The following is a 23,488-nucleotide window of genomic DNA, read 5'->3' on the forward strand; positions in this document are numbered from 1 at the left end:
TCAGCCTTGATCAGTCTTTTTATAAATGATTCTAACAGATCTAAATTAATTTCGTACAATATGTTATAGCATTTCAATATACCGTATTTCCACTGCCTTCTTTATAAAAAGATCTTAAAAGTTACAGTGATTCCATCTTAATTGCAGGGTTTTTACTTTTGATATAGAAGCGTTTTGGTTGGATTTTACAGTTAGTGGGTATTTGTTTTTTTATCTGCAGCAGTTTTTAACAGTGAACGTAATACTAGAAATACTGTCTTATTTCACGTCTTACCGCTGCAATAATGAGTCCTTGTTTAACATTCCACGAATTTAAACTCTTTATGATTTAAAAAAAATATTTTGTTGAAGCGTCAGAAGGTATGCAACCAGGTAAGCTGGTTTCATACCTTAACCTAACACATGATGGAAACGACGCTTGAGCTCAGTTCTTAAGATTGGTCTTCCTACGATGGCGTGGGCTGTGTTGTGTTCAGTATACTGCGATTACTTGAATTACATAATATAAATGTAATACTTGGGCGCAATGCATTTAGAATGAGATACCCCATTAACTGAGACATTGTGTCAGACTTTTGGAAAAACTAAATTGCGGAGGACGAGTAATGCGTATTTCTGACGAATGGCCAGCTTGTTTTTCAGACTAGGCTATTTAAATTCGTGCAGTTTATTACATAAATTTGCTTCCTAAATCTATCGCTCATTCTTGTCTCTGACAAATGCTTAAGGTTTGACACCGTTTTATCAGTTAGGCCCCTGCTGGGCTCTGCTTAACGTGTTTTGGGGCTTTGGCCTGTTTAACTCCTTGCGAGAGGTTTCTTTTCTTCATGTCTGTGCAAATGACATCTTGACGTCTGCAATAACATTATTTCAGGCTACAGCTGTCAAAAGGCGAGTGTATATCCAATTACCCTACATCACATTAATTGTACCATTTTTTTCTACCGGACTTCTTAATAATTTACAAGTTAGCTGGAAACTGGCTTTGAACTTCGTGACATAAGGTGCACATGAAGGTATGAGGCATTCCTACAGAACTTTATTTTCGTTACAATGTGATTTTAGAACATGGTGTGTATAAAATTGAATATGAAGACTAGGTTTTGTTTTCTTATGTGAGGTGCTTGCTAGAGGTGTGCCTAGTGACTTTAGCCTAAGATTTCACATAAGCAAAAGCATGTGATAGAAAGGGGAGCCATCAGTGACTCATGAAAACAGAGGCTATTTACCGGAACAATGAAAGACCTACTACAAATGTGTTAGTATTTAAATAACATCTGGAAAATATATATATATATTTTAAAAAATGATGATTTTATAGACAATTGTGTAAAAAAATATTTCTGTACATTGAAAGTCTGCCTTTGATAGAAAAAAAAAGAGATTTGTGGAGCTTTGAACCTAGGATGACATTTATCGCCTGTGACGTTTGTGAAATCTAAACATACAGTTAACTCCGAGCTAGTTTCAGGATGACTAGCGCTTCGTGTCGCTGGTGAGCAAAAAAAGTGATGTGCACAAAAGCCTTTTCATATTTTCAGGTATTAGATCCTCACGCAAGAAATTCTTCTTGGCATCTTTTAAATGATTTTATGGTGTATAAAATAACTTACAAATTTAAAGTTTGATCATTTGTTATTTGTATGTCTCCTGGAGGATGGCAGTTCAACAAAGGTATTTCTAATTGTGTATGTTTCCTTCTTCTTTTGGCAGCCCCTATTGATAGGCACAATTGATTTGGGTGGCATGTGTCTGCCTTACTTGTTGTCCATAATGAAAAGTACAATTTAATCACTGGTGTGCTAAATTGAGCATGATTAGCTCTTACTGAAGATTAAGGCCCTGTCTGGGGCGCAGTATTGATCTAGCAGTGTACTTCACCTCTCACTGGGATAGTCAGCAGCCACTCCAGATGGTAAGGAAAAACTCAGTAGCAAAGATTGTCATAGGAAGTAGGTCAGATTTGAGGGATTAGGAAAGCTAGCTTACCCTGCAGCCCTCCTCCCTTGACTCCAGCGTGTGGCAGGAGGCATGGTTCAACAGCCAGCAACGCACATGCAATTACACAGAATTAGACCAGCTACACGTTTGGCAGCTTGATCGATTTGTAATTGTGCACGGATGAGTTGGTGGATCATTGTTGCCGCTAACCTCTTTAATGCTTTTAATGGATCTTCCATTGTGGGATTATCCCTTCTCAGAACAATATCTAAAGCACTCCTTCTACAAGTACTCCGATGAAAGTAGCGGTAGCTTCTGTCATTGTTTGGTGTCACCCCCTATAAGGCAAGTGTTGAAGTTTGTGAAGAGCTCTTCTTTGCTATAAATGAGATGGTCAGGCATTGAAATGTAACCCTTCAACCCACCTCACCTAAATAAAGGACATTAAATGACAATAAAATGGTAATATGAAACAGATCAGTAACAACTTGAGCTTCACAAAAGAAAGTGCACTTTTAAAGCTATAAGATAATTCTGTACAAAAGATATTGGTTATAATTAACTTTTATTTTATGTGTACACCTGATATAATGGTAAAAACAAAGAGAGAATGTAAAACGTAAAGGGAAATACGGTTATACTTGGCAGTGCATGCAAATCATGCAATTGGAAAATTTGAATGTTAAGCCTTAACCAGTAAGTAAAAACCAGTGCTGGCTAAGTTTTATTTCCCCCTGAAGTCAAAATGGAAAACATTTTACAATTCAGGTTTAGTTTGTTTTCTAAAAACAAATAAGTAGACTTGCTTTATGGCATGCTGAAAAAATGTGCAATTCCATGTACAGAAAATAATTTATGCCTTTTTCTTGATGTCCTATGTACTCCCCATGTGTTTGTTAAAAGCAGGAGGGAGCATTGCTTGTCATGTGCCTGGTATATTTTACTGCAAGTGTTTAGCTCTCTTCTGGAGAACAAAAGCACAGTCTTCAAATGATATCAAACCCTTGAAAAAATAACAAAGCAGCTGGATGGGATATTCACTTTTGTTTTAAGGAGTTTCCCTCCAGGCTGAGAAGCCACATTAAACTATTGTATAAACAAAAGAGCAATTTGAATTTCACTTCAATGCAGTTCCCCACCCAAACCCAACTCCCCTCTCCTCCCCAGTCCTTTATTAAGTGGGTTTCTGAAGTGAGCCCTGAAGGAGGCAAGATCAGCTAAAGTGGGTTTTGTGAGTTTTTTAAAAAATGTGTGTGTGTGGGGGGGGGGGGTGGGGGTCTTGTGGGCTAAATACATAAGGCAAGCTTTTTAGAGAGATGGGTCTAACTTTTGAGGTTTTGGGATGAACCGCATTTTGGTTTCAAAGGGGAATTCTTGTTTTTTGTCTCAATCCTATTTGCTGTGTAATAACTGCAACTGGAGCCCAAATGCTGCCATGTATTGGGACATCGAAGGCTTTTAGTTTTTAACAGGACAAGTCGTCCGCTTCCAGGAAGCAATTGCCAGAGAGCTTGTGAGTGATGTGGTCACAGATCTGTCACTGACAAGAGGAAGGGGGGGGGGTGTTTGAAGAGGGTCTTACCTCCCTTCCTCCTCCCCCAGCGCTTGTTTTCTTTTTTTATTATTCTTTGCTACCCGTAGCCCTCCTCAGTTAGCCCATGCCTCACACAGACAGCAGCTGAAGCTGTGTGGCATCTGTCGGTTGCTGGAGTGGAGCTGATAGCATCAGAGGAAACCAGTGGGGATTTCTCAAACAAAAATGTAATACTGTGATACAGCTATTCATAATGCACCCTGCAGCGTCAGACAGAGAGCTACATGTTGTACACATGCTTCACAAACTGCTGATTAATGAGCAGATTACTATTTATATAAAAAGAGTGAAAACTGACAAATGGCCATTTTTATGTTTTATGCTAACTCTACGAATAAAAAATTCCTTCTCGCAACTATTGTTATCAGAAGGACTTTCATTCACTTCATTTAGTAACATAAGTTACTTTGGTGCTCTGCTCTATATTGCCTAGCAAATATTAGTTTGGATTTTTGGTTGCCTTGACTTATTTTTAAATATAATCACTATTGATTGAACAAACATTCAAACAATAATTGGCAAAAAACGTAAAAAGTGCAAGGCATCAATGTAAGCTAATTCCCTCGGGCTTAGCAATCATCTGGGTAGTGAAACTTATGTTCAGTTCTCAATGGTTTCAGTTTCAGAGTAAGACTGGTACAGCTTGCAGGTGGCACCTAATGAACAAGTATCCACATAACTTTTCTTTTCACAGTCCCTGTGATGATGGCATAGGGTTATTAGAGGAAGTCAGGATTTGTGGTTTGTTTTGTAATAAGAAACAGGAATGGCAATCTGTGCTCCCCGCAGTAAACAACTGAGGGTATTGTCTCCCTTCTTCACAGGATGTCCTTCCGTGGGCAGCAAATGGTTGTGTAGGAAGGAGAAGATCAATAATGTCTGCAATAAGAGAGAAATAAGTTTAGGTCCAAATGATCCCAGGGGAAAGTTTTAATTAACCAAACTTGGTTAAAATTAGCCATACTTACTATTCTTGATTTGTGTCCTACATTTTACAGCTATTAACAGCAACAATTATTTTAAACCCCTTTTCGGTGTAAGCTGAAGTTCTGCCCTCGTTTAAACTTACTCTGATATTAGAAAAGGGTTCTATAAGTTGTTTCTCCTACATTGAGAAACCGAACACTAGTGTTAATAACAAAACGAGATTTGGCTTGTGGGAAGGAGTGACAAGGAAAAGGTTGCACAACACGGTGTGTCAGTTAAAACCCTTTTATTGCTAATGAAATATCAGTTAAGCAGCTGGAAAGGAAGGCAATTGTTAAGCATTTTGGAACTGAAAGCATGTTAGCGTATCATTTTCCTGAGGAGGAGTCAGAGCAGGCAGGGCAGTGGAGGATTAGACCTTAACAAGCGAGAAGACACACACAGAGCAGGAGCTCTCCACAGCAAGGGAGAGGCGTGAGTAGAGCACCTGTCTAACACGCTGAGGAATGAATACACACTCTTAAGCTCTATGTGTGGCTCCACTCAGAGTTTTCCAGTAAGTAAGCCCGCACCAGACTACTATTTAAAAAGTTATTTTTGTGTGGTCTTTTAGAATTACAATGTCTATAGCATATTTTGTACTTGTGTTTTTTGAGTCGAAGTCTTTTTTTGTGCTTCTTAAAGTCTTAGCCTTTTAAATCTTAAGAGTCTTGCTTTAGGGTGTACTTCTGAGTTTCATTATTACTGCTTCATGGTTTAGTACAGCTGTCATTTATCATACACCCTACAAACCTAATCAAGGTTCCACTATAAAAAATAAAACATTTAAGTTCCTTTTTATTTCAGATGACTGTTTTAAAATCTTCAAAGCCAGTTCATGCTTGGTATATATTTTGTGTAAATTGTTTGTGTTTACATTTCATCAGTCTACATATTATTTTTCTTCTAGAATATGTTTTTAGTTTGTGTCTTCTAAGAATCCCACCAAGAAGATGTGAGAAAAGAAACTTGTTTACAGCTTTTTTTCTTGTTCTGTGACGGAACACTGTGGCCAAACACTTGCCTTTTCAAAACTGTCCTTGCTGTTCCATTTGTTTAGATTTCTTGTAATGATTATCACAAATTGGCCGGAGCCTTGCAGAGGAAGTTTTTGTGCTTTACAGACTTCGGAATTGCTGGTTTACTCGTGAAAGTCTGTTGTCATTGTGACGCGTACAGGAACTGCTTCTGTTGCCTACAGTCCCATTCACTCCATTGATGATACAAAGAGGACGTCAGGAGAAGGTTGTTTTTGATGCTTGTTTGTGCCTCTGCAGCCGGTGGGAAAGTTTCTGCTCCCTCCCCTTCTTGAGGAAGGCTTACCGGTTCCGCTCCTGCAGCACGCTGCTTCCAATTTTAGCTCCATTCAGACGCAGACTGCAGTTCCTTCCTCTTCCTTCCCTTGTTTGTGACACTTTTTCCACAGTCTGGAGAGACCCTCAGTGGCCATGACCCCAAGAACAACTGCATGCGTAAAAGGGGTTTAATTGGATTTCGGTTTTCCTGTAAAAAGAAGTACATTGTAAAGCTGAAGTTGGGGGAGAATCCAAAGTCTGTTGTGTTTTTTTTATTCCTGTATTGATTTGTTAAATTGTCAGTCTTTTAATGATTTCCCAGTTAAAATGTTTTAAAAGCTAGTCACAGGCAACAAATATCAAATAAATGAAAAACTCCCTTTGCTAAAAAAGCTGCTTTGCTAATCAGATTACTGGAATCAGTAGCTCAAGTGTCTATGTAGTAAGAACCATTGTGCAAAAGTTCTTTAATCATAACTGGTTAAACATTTGCTACGTCAGTTTTTTGTATACATTCCATAATTAAATCTGATGGAATAATACTTTTAAGAAAAAGTCCTATTGTCTTCTCACAATAAGTATTTTCTTATCAGGACAGAGGCACATCCCCAAACTTCATAAATGGAATTCAGGGTATGCTTTTCCGAGTCTACCCCACTGCCTGTTGCTCAGCCTGTACCAACTGTTCCCTTTTTGCATCCTGAAGTACAACAGACTTGCCTATTAGTCACTCTGTCTCGAAGGAAACCACAGGCTGGAGGACAATGAAGATAAAAGCCTTTCTCTTTTCATTTTAGGCTGCCACACAGCATAGTTCGGATATTTTAACTGCAGAGGAATCGCAAGAGACTGGAGAGTTCACCATGAAAATGGATGTGGAAGATGCTGATATGACAAAGTGGACAGAGTTAGAATTTGAAGAGAAGTGTACGTACATTGTAAAGGACCATCCCTGGGAATCCAGCACTGACAGTGGAAGCTTGACCCGAGCTGAAGCCTCACTACCAAGAAACTTGCTTTTCAAACATGCACCTAACTCCAAAGAGGTAAGCGTGGATATATGTTTTCTTTATAAATACACTGATTTGTAGGTATTGTTTTGGGTAAATAGAAACTTTTGAGTTTTGGGCCAAAATACTGCTGGTTTTCTGTTTATGACCTAAACTGCTGCTGCAGCATGTAAAGCTTGTTGTAGAAAACGCACAGCAAATATGAGATTCATTTTCACAATTATAATGTTAAAATGATCAATGTTGTTTTCTGTGTAAAAATAAAATGCGTTTAGAGTTTATATAGAATAAAAATAATTTTTATTTGTGTTTGGTAAAAGTGTACTGATTTTCTAAGCTAAAAGTATGCTTCAATATAATTAAAAGAGGCTACAGTTACCAAACCTCATCTGAAAGAGTGCAGGTATTTCTGTAGACCATGTTGTGGTACTGTAATTAAAACCCATTTGCTTAACTTTCCCACTGTCGGTCTTGTTTAAGACCGGGTGGTATACTCTTCTAGCTGATTCAATTAACTATGATTTCAGGAACTTAAAGCTTGTTAAAGATGGCTTTTGCTTTATTTACAGTAAAAGATGAGTAGTAAAGTTCCCCAAAAGTTTTGCTAAATAGCTTTTCTCTCTGTGTGGTCAGTAAGTGCACAGCTCCATCAATCTCTGCCAGAGAACATATTACAAAAGAGAACACTTGAATTCAGGTATCAATGAACTCCACCAAATCAAGAACAACAATAGGGGTTTTGTAATATGAATATAATTTGACATCTCTTGTCACGTTAATTTTGATGATACTGTAATACAAGTTTCTACAAAGTACTGTTTGTCTCCAAGCAGTTTATGTCAGCACATTGTATATTTGTAATTAATCTCCTTTATCTGTTCTGTTGACAGTGTTTTTAACTAGTCCATGATAAAATAACAAACCTCCATGTTGAGGTTCCACATACTTTTCCCCTTGTTTCCATTTGACAGTATTAAGGGAATGCAGACTTCTCACAGATTCAGAGGAAAAGAAAAGATAGAACAGTATGTGTTGGACCACATTGTAGCTCGCAACAGACTCACCACCTTGCGAAAGTGAGCCTTCTATTTTTTTTTGCTAGACTCACTCAATTATATTGAATTATAATGTAAACATTTAACTAATTGCTAAAAAACAAAATATATCTAGTTACAAGCATTGGGGAATTAATTAAATTAATTTAAATCTTTCTTTAAAAATATTTGTAATTTAACACGGACACCTCCTTAATACATTTTTGCTCTGTTGTGTATTTAATTGCCAACTTCGTGGTATCAGAGAAAAGAGGTAGTTATGAGTATTTGTTAAATCTGTGACAAAACAAGGCAGTGTTTACACTTTGAGGAGTTGGGAGTTGGGAGAAGCTTCTTTAGAAATCATTGGTTGATGATCAAAGTATATTGATGGACTGTTTGGAAGACATTGTGAATCTTTGTTAATAAGTTCTTAGAGAGTTGACTTGGCACTAATTTACAAAAATGATCTTTTAACTAACATTTTCTATTGATTCTTTGGGGAAATTCCTTTCCCCCTCCCTCTCCCTTTCAAGTGTTCATTGCATTACTAATAAAAAAGTAGTGATTGACTCTACTTGTGATTTTGTTTCATCAAGAGGTGTTGTACCTTGAAGAGATTAAGATAAAGAAAGAGTGATCCCTGCTTTGAAAGAATTTAAATCATAAGCATACAGTTCCTTTGTCATTTAAGAAAACGTTTGAAGGCTTTAAAACCTGAAGGTATTTAGAAAGCTATACTTTTTTGATGTGCTATTTTGTTATATTTTCACTTATCTGTTCCTTAAGACTGTTTTTCTAAGACCATTTTTATTATACAGCCAAAACATAAATTGCAGTCATTTGCTTAAATGTGCTATTAATTTCTTTGAAGATGTCAGATTTTCAGTGACCATTGCCAATGAAAAGGGCATTATGCACTGCCATGGATTTTTTTTTTGACTAGCTGTAAACTTTGATCCTAGAACAAAAAAGGAAATGTTTATGTTCCTTTTCACATGTAGCCTGACTACAGAAAGAAATGAAATTAAAATGGAACTGGACTGTTTGAGTCTGGGAGGATGGCTTAGGGAGGGTTGAGGTCTTGACCTGAACTGACGGTGACAGATGCCTTTTTTTAGACAGAGCTCAAAGTTTCCAAAAGATGGCTTCTGTAAAAGGGGATTGATACTTGGCCATTATTTAAAGCCTTCTACCTGAAGTCAGTGACCTGTTTACACTGAAGGGCCACTGTTAATTCAGGAGGGCACTGGTCAGCCAGATTTGCTTTCCCTTCACGACTACTTCCTCCTCTTCATTTAAATTGGCAGCACATACCTAAAGGTCATGAAATAGCACGGTACAACAGAGTATTTTAACTTTAATAACATTTGTAATTTCTTTAATAATACCCTATTTAGTGTATACAAGGACATTGTTATATTATCTTCGTCTCATATAATTTTCATTTATAAAGCTCTTTTCCAAGCCCAAGGACGCTATACAGAATGATAAAGGAAAAAAAAGAGCATACGGATTTATGTAGAGAGAATGTAGAGCAATCGGACAGGCCTTGGTAAAAACTAAATTAAGTATATAATGTTGTTATAGAACAATGCAGCGCTAGATAATTATAATTCTGTTCAGTTTATCTATTTTCTAGTGTTTAGAATAGTCAAAGATAATTTAGTAATTGAAGTTAGTTGTTTTGTGTAGGTTTCATAGTCTTCAAAAGGTTTCTTTTAGTTTTCTTCTAGTCAGTAACCAGGGAGTGTAACAAAAAGACCACTGCAACAGCAAACTGCATATTGGACTATGAAGTAATAGTTAAAAGTGTCACATCTGTTTTCCTTAAATGATTTCACTAACATTCTGAAAGCTCATCCTACCTTGTCATTTTTGCTAAGGGTTTACGGTCCCTGTAAATTGGTTTTGCCAGCACTACCTGTAATGATGTTCTGCTTAACCACCTGAACTGTATGACTGTTTTTTTCCTCCACACCCTGTGTACAATGCCCACCAGCATTCTGATTCATCAACAGTGAGCAGAGTAATGGATTAGTCCAGGTATTAAAAAAGCTTAGTTTTACATTTCATGAGTTCACCTATATGACTGAAGGAGATTTTACAAGCCTCTCTTACCTAAGGCAAACTATGAATGGGAAGATTTTCACCTATATTTTGAGTAAAGGCACATGAATGAAATGTCAAAGTATTATTAACCTTTTTTTGTGATGAACACAAAATGGTCAGTCTGCTCTTTAGTGAGTCTTTCACTAGCTTCAGTAAATTAGTGAAATCTATTGGCTAAAAAATAAAGTGGTGTTGCTTTGTTATAAGTTTTATAATGGTGGCTCCCAGCACATCAAAAGTAGTTAATTTAAAGAGATGTTTAAAGATAGTGTCCCTTAAAACTCTGTGCTGGACTATTAATAAACTTCAACTAATTACTTTTTGTAACCTTCAATTTGATATTATGCATTTCCTTAAGTAAAAAAAAAGGTATTGTCAGGCATGTTTTCTATGCCTTTTGGGTCATAGGGCCGAAGAATCCCTTTTTATCAATTGTGTCTGTAAACAGCTTAATATATCCTAAATGTCTGCAGTTTTTAATTTAGGGACATGCTTAGTCTTTCATTTAGAAAACAAAAATCACATAATACTTTCTTCTTTTTAGGTGATTGGTGTTACAAGCAAGGAATACATACCAAAAGGAACGCGCTTTGGGCCCCTTGTAGGCGAATCATACACAACTGAGACTGTTCCCAAGAATGCAAACAGAAAGTACTTTTGGAGGGTAAGTGTTTTTAAAAAAAAAGCTTCAGAATGATGCAAGATCATTTTTTCTTTTTCATAATTCTTAGAAAAAAAAATAAATTGGTCACTTCCTGTTCTGTTCATCTAGCACAGGGGGTAGGGGTTTGACTTCCTGTGTGACACTATATATCTGCATATTTACAAAAAGTCACTAAAGCACTCTTATTAGTTATCATGGCAAATTAGCTGAGCTAATGTCTGCTCTTTTGGGAACTAAGTTTTTCTGTTGGTGTAGAATGACGAAGACACAGCCGGGGCTATACTTGGCAGTGTGTGCTGCAAACCACTCTCAAGTAATGAAAGAGGAAGTTAATTTAATCCTTTCACACACTCTTTGTTTTTTGTAGGTGACTTGCATTTGTTTATATAGGTTATACTTCTCAATTCTGAAGCAAAAAAACAGTATAAGAAAGTTTTCTTGACAGAGCATTGAGAATTAAATTGCTGTCCTAAAGGAAAGACTTAAACAGAATCTGTTTTTTTACACGGCATCCTTTTTGACGTAGCAGTAAAATAGGTATTTCATGACGGTAAATCTGCAGACAAGTCTACAGCTCAAGTTGACTCAGCAAGGAAGTGGGTTTAAACTTCACTCCACAGGCAATGTCTGCTCTCCAGAAAGTGCATAGTAATAATAGCAGTATGCTTTTTACAATAAGCTTTGTCATTAGACATTAACTCACTTCTGTAGCTGTAGTTGATAATTTTACGTATAGAGAGAATGAAACCAAATGACAGTGAAAGAGATTTTTTATTCCTTACAAATTTACAACCCCAAAAAAGCTAAGGTAAAAAAGAACGAGCTTTATCATTGGTATTATTTGTAGTTACGTCCATTTGATATTAAGGTGTTTATTTTCAGGATTATATGTATAGAAACACATCAAACCTCTATGCACTGCCTTTGTTGAACTGATAGAACTATATGTTTTTATAAGTGGTATTTTCATTCTTGTTATGAACTTTCCTTGTGTTTGTCTCTGTGCTCATAGTTTTATGGCACTGGTCTGAATTCAGTAACAGTGGCACATGCTTCTGGCAAGTACAGTAAATTACGCTATGGAAAGGTACCGGGCTTTCTAAGTAACTTTAGAAAGCAACTTCCTTTTTAATTTACAGTGTGCAGTGTAATGGTACTAGTGTTCCTGGAAATGAGATGTTCAGCGTAAACAAAACAAAAAAAATGTCCCCGCCTCCCTACCTTAATATACATTAACACCTTGTAGTACCCTTGTTACTGTTCCATTCATTTTCTCATAAGAACTACACCACAAAGAGAATTATCTCTCTCTAATCTCTTTGAAGAGACCACATTTATTTCCCCCTTTCTTCATTTACAGGAAGCTATGTATCAGCAGAAATAGAAAAGAAAGTTCTTCATCTCTTACTGATCTACTGAAAGTGACCCGTGTGTTTATCATTTTCACCATATTTAATCAGGAAGCCATACTTCTGCTTCTTAGCTTTTCCGTTCTTCACTCTAATTCAAAGGGCAAAGCTATAGTGTTCTTTTCCTATTTTTGTATCAGTATTTTTCATTGCATTACTTTTAAAAAACAAACGTCCATATGATATCAAAAGGGAACTGTAGTAATATCCTATAGTTGAATAAGAGAAATATTTAATCTGTTTTCTCTCTTCAGAAAATTAATGGCACAAGCTTCTTTAATGGCTTGTGCAGTCTTGATTAGTGTTTTAACCTAAGCAGGATATTTGTGGAAGTGTGCATGTGTTTTTCTATTGTTGCACCACTATCATCACTTCTGGCATGTGAGCTCTGTATTCTCAACATTCAAAATATTAAAAGATAGAAGGAACCTTTTGCAAAAAAAAAAGGCTGCAGAATTGCTTTGTGGTAACCTTGTATGGGGGCGTGAGGAAACTGCAAGTAGAGAGAATGCAGAAAAAAAGACTGAGGCTATAGATTCACTTTGAGACTTTGAGTGACGTCAATGTACTTTATAAGAACATTCAGAACTGAAGAAGTAGTAGCACCCACTTGTCTGTGTGTGTTGAAGCAGGAGGATTGTAGAATCATAGCTATCAAATTCTTTGGAAGACTTTTTTTGTCACAATGATAAACTGAATTACAAAGATGGAAAAGGTAAATGGCTATTACTAGCCCCTTATTATTAGCAAGGTCTAACTTTTCTCTCTACATGTATACAGTGCCTAACGTATAGCTGAAATACTAGGTGGGAGAAGGGGTGACAAAACCTTTGTAATTAAAGCTGGGAAAAAACTTACTTCCTATTACTAAAACACATTTATTTGCAGATCTATTGCAATGGAGAGTTTCATCACTTTGTGGATGGTTTCAATGAGGAAAAGAGCAACTGGATGCGTTATGTGAACCCAGCACACTCTCAGCAGGAGCAGAACCTGGCTGCCTGCCAAAATGGAATGAACATTTACTTCTACACCGTCAAACCTATTCCAGCCAACCAGGAGCTGCTGGTGTGGTACTGCCCAGAGTTTGCTGAACGTCTGCATTACCCGCCCTCTGGGGACCTTATGATGCTGAAGCTCAGTAAGTGCCTTTATTCTACGATATATTTTCATTATACTTGTACATGTAGCCTGCTGTTTTGTTTGTCATGTTAAACACAGTATGACAAATGCCAATAGTGTTTCCTTTCAACAGCAGTAATACAAATATTATACTGAGAACATTTGTGGGGGAAAAAATACTTTGTATAAATTAATTTTACCATCAAACTCTATACCATTCAGTTTCTCATTGTTTAACACAGACTGTAGCTTTAAAAGTGTTTACCTCTAAGACAAAGATTTATCCTTATTGTAAGTTATTTCTGAGTTTAAAGGTATAAACTGTAGCGAGACAAACAGTTAGGGAAAAGAGAAACACATGGGAAGTCCGTGATTACTTGATGCATCATATTTTATGAAATTGCTTAAAATGCAAAAGTACTTTCTTAAGCAGAAGGACATTTTACTGCCTCAGACCCTGAAATGAGAAGCCTTTTAAACTGGTGTTTTCGTCAGAGGCTTTTGAAGAGATTTAGTAATAGTATTTAATTACATAGCACACTTGGTGTAATGCCATAGTCATCTGTACTTAAAATGTTCTTTCTTTGTAAAAGATTGCTTAACATACTTTCTGTTGTTGCTTAACTGGTAATAAAATCTAGTGTTGAAGGGCTTTGAAACAAAGTAAAAGAAATCCTTGCCTATAGGTGTGGCAAGACAAATTTTAGCTTCCCTTTCTTGTGCAGCTCAGTATCTAAAATACCTAAGCCATTATTTGAATTGTGAAAGATTAGTAAGTTTCCATATCAGGATACAGAATGAAGATATACTTTCTCTTCACCAGACCGCTCTTATTAGACGTCTGTTGCTTTCTGTGTTTTTGTCACTCTTTGGAGTATAAAAGGTAATTTCACAAGTACGTTCAATTAACTTTGTACACAGTGGTAAAGCCTGGTGAGTGATATCTCAAAACTCCCTGCTGTGGGGGATCAAATATGCTCAATCATACCAATACAGGTGCTAACCAGAGTTTAAAAGTGAATATCTGAATCAGCAAAAATGTATACATGGGCAGTTAATGAATCTTCAGTACTACTTCTGTCAAGATTTGACTAGAGCTTCCTACATCAGTTTGGAATATTATATATATAGAGAGAGAAATTAAAACCAGGTCTGTTTGCTTTGTAAGGGAGTTTTACCAATACATTTGCAGAAATAGAAATGATTTCTCATTTGGAACTTCTCTTTCTATGATGTGTAATGCAGAAATAAACAAATGGACAGCTACATATATTTTGCATTTTATATTATTTATTTTTAATTACTTTTCCATTGGTGAACAACTGTGTGCCTTGACTTACACTGAAAAATAATCTGAATTTGGGAGGAAGCTCAAATAGGTGTTTTTTTTTTACCCGTTTAGAGAAATGTTATGAAAATTAATAAGCACTATTTGCAGACGTGCATGTCAGTCCTATTTGCCCACAAAACTATATTAGTTTGGCACCCAACCTTTCTAATTGTTTACTAAAATATTTATATTTATGCACCTTTATTAGGAGAGGTTGCAAGGCTAGAGCCTGTCCAGTTGTTTGGCACAGTTATTTGGCACTTAAAAAATCTTCATTGACTACTTGAACTTCCTGGCTGCCCAGCCCTGATGACAGATTGATATCTTTCTGATAAGCCACTGTTTGTTTTTTGTCTAATTCTCTTAGGAGATTTAAGTCCATTATCTCTGGCCTGATCAGTGCCTTCCTGATAGTGGCACTTACTGTGTTTATTCACTGCTGCTGTCCCAGCCAGAGGCATTGATAACTCAGAAACACCACTGTTGTAAGCAGACCTGAATTCCCGCAGTGGAAATAAACCCCCTCCCCTTAACCCTTAGTTTGGAGGTGTTAAAATAGTAAAAAGCATTTCAATGGTCATGTAAGAATCAAGTCCTGCCAGAATGAATACCCTTAACAGTGAAACATCTGAATTTAAAGAATGGAAAACAAATCCCTAGCCTTTTTGCACTTTATCTCTAACTTAATCAATGCCATTGTTTGGCTCCAGTGTGCTTTTAGTAGATATCCTGTCCACACCAGAGAGTACGGATGACATTCTTTTAAGAATTTGAAGTTGCAAGCGACAGACAACAAGGACTATAAGTTCAGTTGGAATATGATATTACATTGTAAAAATTGCCATCAATGTAAAAACAGATTATTTTAATATATTCCTCACAAAAAACATTGATGCTAATTTCATCATGAGAGACATTTTGGCACTGTAAATGTAATTCTGTCTTACAAAAGGGTCATTTGTAACATTTTCCAGCCCTTGTTAAGGTTAAAGCTAAAGCTGCTCATGTTTACCCTTTATTTAAATACAATAGGAAATCCATTGAAAAGGTCCTTTGCTGAAGCTTGTTTGTTTTTGCTTCATAGTGATAAATGTTTGACAGGGGCTTTCATGTTTTGAATGGCCTGCTTTCTCATGTCCTCCTTGACAAATCTGGCAACTTGAAACACTTAATATGGAGGACTTACCTCTGAGGTACTTTGATTGACAGGTCCTGACTGATTCTTCAGGTGCCCCCCACCTCTGCCACATAAAAAACTATCACCTTTTCAGATTTGTTGACAACATTTGTTATTGATGGGAGGCTCAGGGGATGGACCATAAACCCCAGACAAAAGATGTTCCAAGAGACACCATGGCGCTGCTACTTCGTGTGAGAGTTTATAAAAACAAAAAAGGAGGTTTGAAGTATAAAGGAGACCTGGCTGTTTTTCTTGCAGGCCACTCAAAAGAATATTTAAATAAGCCTTTGGCTTGATCTTATCTGTCTCCTGACAATTTTTTAGCTGCCTGTACACTCTAGTGCTTTAATAGTTCATCTTTATTTTCTCTTTGCCCTTTGGTACATAGTTCTTCATTCATCATCTGAAATGATTTGTCAATGTCCCACTAATTAGGCCACTTATTTGCTTATTCTATAGCTAAAATGCCCAAAAAGAGCATTCCCTAGCATTCCAAAGTCAATTTTGATTATACCTAGAGTATCTAAATTAAAAAAAAAATATGTTTAAACACATGTTACTAAAATATTGTTAAAAAGGCTTGCCTGAACAATACTTAAAAATAAACAAATGTAGAAATATTGCCAAAGCTGGCCTGCCAAGATTGTAGACACCAAATACCGTATACTTAGCTGTGTTGTGTTGAGTACTATATGACGTCCCTATTATCCTTCTCCTTCTCTGCACCAAACCCTTGTTTTTCATTGCTAAGCGGTTGAATTGGCTAGCGAACCACCCATTGTGGTTTGGCACAAGCTGGCTCACCATGCCTGTCATCTTCAACATCGCTGTACCTCAGGACTACTGTTCATACAGACTTTCTGACTTGATACTGGATAAACTGGAAGTGGAGAAAAAAACAATACTGTAAAATGTCTTTTGTTGCATTCAACTTTCATGTCGGGGGTCTCCAAAAGGTGAAAGAAAATGCTAGAGCAATACGAGGGAAATTAATGTTGATGATAATTCTTTGGAAAACAAATTATAGACAGTGGTAAGATACAGTTTGCATAACAGAGCTACAACAAACATCTTTCAGTAAATTCATTTATAGACTGAATTATATATGATTTCGACACATACTTCAGCAAAACAAGGGGCACAGCGTCTAAATGATAAGTTATTACTACTGATATTTATTTGCATAGATGCTTTCATTGTAGGTGCCCTGCAGTATAAAGAATTATTACTTAATATAATCAGTAAAATCATACAATCGTTGGTGTAATAATGTAAAAGAAATCAGTTTTTTTAATTCATCCAAGAGCACCACAAGTGCCACAGAAACAAAATGAAATATTAAGAACTAAAAAAACCATGTTATGTTAACACCCAGCTTGTTTGTGTTCCAGGTTTACAGTGAATAAGAGCAATTAACAAGTTACATTACCTGTCTTAAGAATTAAAAAGATTAGTACAATGTAGTGTAAGAATTACTGAAAAATGTCTCTGGTAGATTACAGGTGATCTACAGTAATTGCATGCAAGTCTTGTGAGTCAGCTTCAGGTGCTGGAAGGTTGATTGGGGTTAGCTGTTCAGATTTCTGTGAGTAATACATTCCAGCACCAAAGAGAGAGAAAGAGAGTGGAGAATGAAGGGGCTCTGGAAGTGTGTGGTACAGTTTGAAGATTGAAGAGTGCAACAGGAGGTGTAGGGAGGGATAAGAGACGAGCTTAGGCAGCAGCAGGATGGCTGAAACCGTGGTTGGCAATAAAACATGAACCTCTAACTGCATCAAGTAAATGGGAGCCAGTGGCGAGCCAGCAGTAATGAAGACAAAGTGTCAGGAACAATGAGAAATCCAGAAAAGAGAAGGAGAGAGAATGGTCAAGAGCGACACTGAGATTCTTGGCAGGGGGGGAAAGGGTGGTGGTGGATTGCACTGAGTGATAATTTAATTAATTTGGATACTATTAATATTAAGTTTCATTTCAATTGCAACATAATGCAATGTCAACTAAAATGTGTCTTCTTTATTTACCAATTCAAATAAAAATTCATTCAGTGGAATAAATAATGAATTGCTTTTTTTATTCTTCACAGAACAGAGCCTTATGGAAGCAAAGCAAAATGCAACAGAGACTGACAGTATCCAGGAGAAAAGCTCAGGGAAGAAAGAACACAGTGTTTCAGAGATCCTGAAGGGAACAAGAAGAGACCCCGTGCGACCACAGTCAAGTCCCACAAAGTCCTTGCAGGATTCACCCAAGAAACCCAGCTTGGAGCAGCCTTTCTTCCCCCGAGTGGTCTACCCCGTTCGCCCACACATCAATGAAGAATACTTGAAAGCCAATACTGTGTATGGTTTAGACCGTCCAAGTTATGTCACCCACTCCCCTGTTCAGTCTTCTGCCACTCCCAGCCCTTCAGCCCGCAGCAGCCCAGAGCACAGCCTACAAAGCAGCAGCCCACACAGCAGCCCAGGCCTCACCCTCTCTCCTCCAACCCCCTCCTCTCAGGAACACAAAGAGGGCTTTCCATTCCCCAATGGACTTTACAGCCGGGGTGGTTTGGGTCATTACCCAGGTTATACCCCACCTAGCCACCTTGGCCCTGCCTTCTTACATTCATATAGCTCAGTGAGTCCTCACTATTCCAGGTACCTGTTACCCCACTATCCAGTTGGTTGCAACAGCATAACCAGCCTGAATGGGTTGGGTGCTGGGCCAGTGGGAAGTCTCTTTCCACGTATGTACCCTCTCTACAGCAATCTGCTGTCAGGGGGCAGCCTGTCCCAGCACATGCTAAGCCAGTCCCCTCTTCCCAGCATGCTGCCTTCAGAAGGGGGGCGACGGCTCCTGTTCCCCTCTGAGCCTCACAGGGATTTGCTTATTCCGGCGCCGAACAGTGCCTTTTCTGCCACTGGCCTGGCCTCCTCCCTCAAGGATAAGCCATCCAGCCCCAGCAATGGGTCTCCCACTGCTGGAACAGCTGCCTCCTCCTCAGAGCATGGCATGCCTACAAAACCTACCTCAGCCATGCTTGCCAGCAGCAGGAGTGAAGAAGAAGCCATAAACCTGACCAAGATAAAGCGCAACATTACCGGCTACAAGACTCTGCCTTATCCCTTGAAGAAGCAGAATGGAAAGATCAAATATGAGTGCAATGTCTGCAGCAAAACCTTTGGGCAGCTGTCAAACCTAAAGGTGAGTCTATTTTCTCAATCCATGAAAAAAAATATATTTTTTTAATTTCTCACACATTTTCATTTGTTTTTATTCTAAATTAAAATATTAAGATATTGTGGCATTGCACCTATATAACATTTATCCTTGTTAGCTTCCCACTTTGGCAAACTAGTATTTCATTGGTTTACCTTCTTTGATTGATAGGAAAGTGTCTTCACAATTTTATGTGTTTTCTTTCCTCAGGTGCACCTTCGAGTCCACAGTGGGGAGAGACCCTTTAAATGTCAAACCTGCAATAAAGGATTTACACAGCTAGCACACTTACAGAAGCACTATCTGGTCCACACAGGGGAGAAGCCTCATGAATGTCAGGTAAAAAACCATTTCACATTGTTTAAAAAGCTTGGAACATTAGCAGGATTTGAACAAACAATGAACAAGAAAGGCTACAAAGAAGAGAAGGCTCATTTGGTTACTAGTAGCTGATTGATCCAAGGATCTCATCCTCGAAAGATCTGATGGTATCCATTTCAATAATGTAGCTGAGCAGTTTGAGATCTTATCCCTGAATCCAGTGATACTGTGGGTTGTGCTTACAAAACCAAGTTTTGCCCTGAAGTGCAGCTGCCTCTGGAATGTTACACTTCTTAGAGTGCAATACATTGTACATTTTCAGTAGTGATGTTTTTTAGAATGTACTTTGTCATTTTATGTCGGCGCTTTTAGATTTGTTAAGGAAACAAATAGCATTGAGGGTTATTTTGTGCTTCAATTTTAGTATGATATTATATTTAGTCATTAGTAGTATTTGTCCTTTTTCAAGAATGAACAACCCAAATCTAATCGTTACGCTGGAGAGTTTATGCCCTTTTTATTCCTTGTGTTTTTTTAGGTTTGCCACAAACGCTTCAGCAGCACCAGCAACTTAAAGACCCACTTGCGGCTGCACTCTGGAGAGAAACCATACCAGTGCAAGCTGTGCCCAGCGAAGTTTACACAATTTGTCCACCTGAAACTACACAAGCGACTGCACACCCGTGACCGGCCACACAAGTGCCTGCACTGTCACCATAGCTACATTCACCTGTGCAGCCTCAAGGTCCACTTGAAGGGTAACTGCCTGGCTTCCCCAAACCCTAGAGGCCGCTCCCCCGAGGAGCTCAATCATATCAATGAAGAGATCGAAAAGTTCGACATCAGTGACAATGCCGACCGCTTGGAAGAGATGGATAACGTGGATGTGGAGAGTGCTGTGGAAAAGCAGATCCTTAACATGCTGTGGAGGGAGATGGACCTCAAGGCTTCATACCACAAGAGCATGGGCAATGGGCTGCGATCCACAGGCTATGGCTTGTACGAACCCAACAATGAGACCTCCGTCATCAAGTTGCCTCACAGTAGCCCACTACCTCTTTTATCTATAAAGGTTAAACAGGAATCTCTAGAACCCATAGACCCTTGAAACTGACTGCCTATCTTACTAAAAATATTAAAGATATTTATGACTCTCTTGAGAGCCAGGGTGCCTGTAGCAATTCAATGTACGCAGTCAACGTCATTGTTACATAGCAAACTTGGCTTCCTCTGTCAGGGGACCTCAATTCTCAGGGCTTAAAGAGGCATTGATATGGACTATTTATAGTCATTTTTTCCACTTATGTTAAAGACAATCATTAATAGATGATTTTGTTTTGTTGTTGCTCAATTATATATCTTCCTTAATTTATTAATATTTTTCATTGTTAAAAGCAATAATTGGAAATAATGTTTACAATGACTGGGTGATTCATTGTAATTGAATATGTTATTTTTTTGTTGCCATTCTTTATAGATGTATACTTTCTGCACATCCCTTTGTCACACTAGGAAGTAATTTTCTTAAGAAAGAGAAATGCACGGTAGTGACAATGAGAACAGTATTCAGGGTTTTACAAAACGGAAGAAAAAAAGAAAGGATTTTTGCTTTGCCAAAGGTGGACATTTGAAATGATGAACCATGGGGATCATTTGTGTAAAAATGTGGTGTAGTGTTTTGTTTTACTTCCTTTTTCCTTGTGAGACTTTCCTCTTCCTCAGTATTTGTATTTGTATAGAGTTGTGGTTAATTTAATTGAAAACAAAAGGGCATTTTTGTATATTTTCAACAACAGTTACCTCAATTTGTGTGTCCAGTGATGATGGGGAGGAGCTGTAATATTTATCGCTTTGCTACTTGAAGAGTTAAACCAAATGTACAAAAGCCCAGCTTTCAGTTTGGCCCAAAGAATAGGAGAAATCCTTTTAGATGTAGCATGTCAGCTGCAAAACTGGGAATGTTATTTATAAAGAGAATTAAAGCAGTCAACACCAAAATGAGATATTTGAACTTGGGTTTTCTGATATGAGGCTAGTTACCAAAGTTCAGTTTCTTTCATATACCAAAAAAGAGAAAATACTGCTTATGTAAATAATAGTTAAGTTACTTGGCCAGCATCTGTAATATAGCTTTTTCAGTGTTTAAAACTCCCCATTGCTCACATTTATAGCACAGACCAAAGCATCACTACTCTGTCTCTGGACACACTACTTCCTTATTGTTCACTCTTTTGATAGAATTTCACACATTCTTTTCGGCAATAGCTTAAAGATCAAGCTTTACGATTGTCACCCTGCTGACTGCATTATTCACAACAGCGCCACTGAATGTAGCCACACAGCAGTTGAAAGCTTTTCTTGATCTATGACCAAAGTTTCTTCAGCTTCTGCTTCAATCAATAGAGGAAAAACTGTTTTGTATGTTTACAAACTGGTTTACATTGTTATTTATGTGCAACTTGTCAAAATTGTAAATTATGATATAAATGTTCATTGTTCTATCAGCATTTTGGTGTTTTTACTCTGATCCACTGATGCATAGTGTGTAGGAAAACAAAACCTTTTTAGAAGGCGGTTATTTTTACAGATCTGCTTCTGAGAGAAAATTAAGAATGTCTTTCTACTTGTAGTTGCATTTTTTTTAAATTGTTGAATACATCACTCCTTTTTTCTCAGTCACTACTCTATAATATCCATCCATCTTCTAACTGCTTCATCCAACTTAGGGTCAAGGGACAGCCGGAGCCTATCCCAGCAAGCAAATCATAACCTGGCAAAATTCATTACAGGGCACACACACCAAAAGTCAATTAATCTACCATTGTGTCTTTTGATTGTGGAAGGAAACTCGTGCACCTGGAACAAATCACATGAACATTGGGTGAACATATAAACTCTACACAGATAGCGCTCCAGGTCTGGAATTAAACCCAGAGCCCCAGTGCAGTGAGGTAGAAATGCTGTGGACTGCCTTATTTGCTATAAACTACAGTATATACACTACTGTAAGCCAAAATGTTTCTTCTTTCTGCTTTTCAGGTTGGATTCAACCATTATTTGTTACTTTATTACACACCTGAAGAAGGGTCCACGGCTGAAACATTGTGTTCTCTTTTTTTTTTTCAGAATGAAATAAACCTTTTACTTGTTCCTTTGCATAAATAATTCATACCATGTTTAAGACATTTTCTAAAAATAGGCTTTCTGGCCATATCTGACCCCAGTCCCAGTCTGGCACTAATTTATTACAAAATAGTTTCAGTAATTAAACATCAGCAAGGTTACGATGGATTTAGATGGTATATTAGTTTTGGTCAATTTTTGGATTGGCAAATTTTTACTCAGTAATGGACAAGCGAATACAAATATAGTAGGACATTTTACATTGGTGCTTTATTGTGTCACTTTAGTCAAATAATTTCATTCTAGCATTTTTAAGGGGAAAAGTGATTTCAGTATCACACAAATACCTAATGTCCTATTATCTGGTTCAATAGAAGTAGTAATCATGTCTTTACACACTTTGTTAGAAATTACATAGGCATAAAGACTTAGAAGAGTCCAGCTCTGTAGACTACAATTACAGTAGTGTAGTCTCCACTTTGCTTACTGCCCTTCAAAGAAATGAAAAGGCACTGCAAATTATTTTAAATGTAAAGCATGAACTTTAAGAACTGTTTTTTTCATGAAAAGTCATCACAAACCATTACAAATATCTGTTATACTACCCAAGAATTCTAGTTTTTTTTTACTTTTGGCTTATTAAAATGTAAATTGTCCAATTAGAATGAGCTTGAGGGTAAATTATATTTTAATGTGTTAGATTAATTTTCTCTCATTATTTACCTTTTCAAGAAAAAGCTAACTATAGCTATCAAATGAAGGGAAATCCTAATGGTAACTTGAAAATTAGTTAATGGGTAAGAAACAATATGGGGGAGTTACAGATGTGAACTTCATTTCATACTCCTACACTTTCTTCAAAACTCCTGCTCAGACTTCAAACTACTTCAAAGCCCACAGCAGGTTCTCAGACTGAGTACAGAAAGATGAGTTTTCTTCTTAGCCTGACTAGGAGGGATTCAACTAAATATTTGACAGTACCACGCAGATGATGTAAATTGTAGGTAATTCAGGGCAAACTTTTTTGAATCAGTGCCACACTGCTTATTAAGAGACATAAACAAAGAGCTGACGACCTACAAACTATGTAGTGTAATCGGAAGCTTTAACAACATAATTTGAGCTCCTTGACATGACTTGGTATTTTTAAAGCTAGACCTGTAAATGACAAGTCACTGCTTGTCAC

General features: G+C 37.4%; 1 protein-coding gene across 4 annotated transcripts in view; it reads left to right on the forward strand.

Moving 5' to 3' along the window:
- The window catches only part of prdm1a (PR domain containing 1a, with ZNF domain), a 37,201-nt gene extending 15,515 nt beyond the window's left edge, over positions 1–21,686 (forward strand). For 2 of the 4 annotated variants that reach the window (XM_015349427.2, XM_015349420.2), the window contains exons 2-7: positions 6,594–6,842; positions 10,497–10,616; positions 12,914–13,166; positions 17,741–18,843; positions 19,069–19,197; positions 19,718–21,686. In XM_015349427.2, coding sequence (XP_015204913.1) covers positions 6,660–6,842; positions 10,497–10,616; positions 12,914–13,166; positions 17,741–18,843; positions 19,069–19,197; positions 19,718–20,287 — 2,358 coding nt within the window. In that variant the 5' untranslated portion in view covers positions 6,594–6,659 and the 3' untranslated portion in view covers positions 20,288–21,686. Of the gene's footprint in view, positions 1–4,775; positions 5,019–6,593; positions 6,843–10,496; positions 10,617–12,636; positions 12,741–12,913; positions 13,167–17,740; positions 18,844–19,068; positions 19,198–19,717 lie in introns of those variants that run through there. The other 2 variants (XM_006625956.3, XM_006625957.3) reach the window with 2 other exon arrangements.
- The last annotated feature ends 1,802 nt before the right edge of the window (positions 21,687–23,488 follow it).

This window comes from Lepisosteus oculatus, chromosome 2 (assembly GCF_040954835.1).
Source record: "Lepisosteus oculatus isolate fLepOcu1 chromosome 2, fLepOcu1.hap2, whole genome shotgun sequence".
In the NCBI taxonomy this organism is placed as follows: domain Eukaryota; kingdom Metazoa; phylum Chordata; class Actinopteri; order Semionotiformes; family Lepisosteidae; genus Lepisosteus; species Lepisosteus oculatus.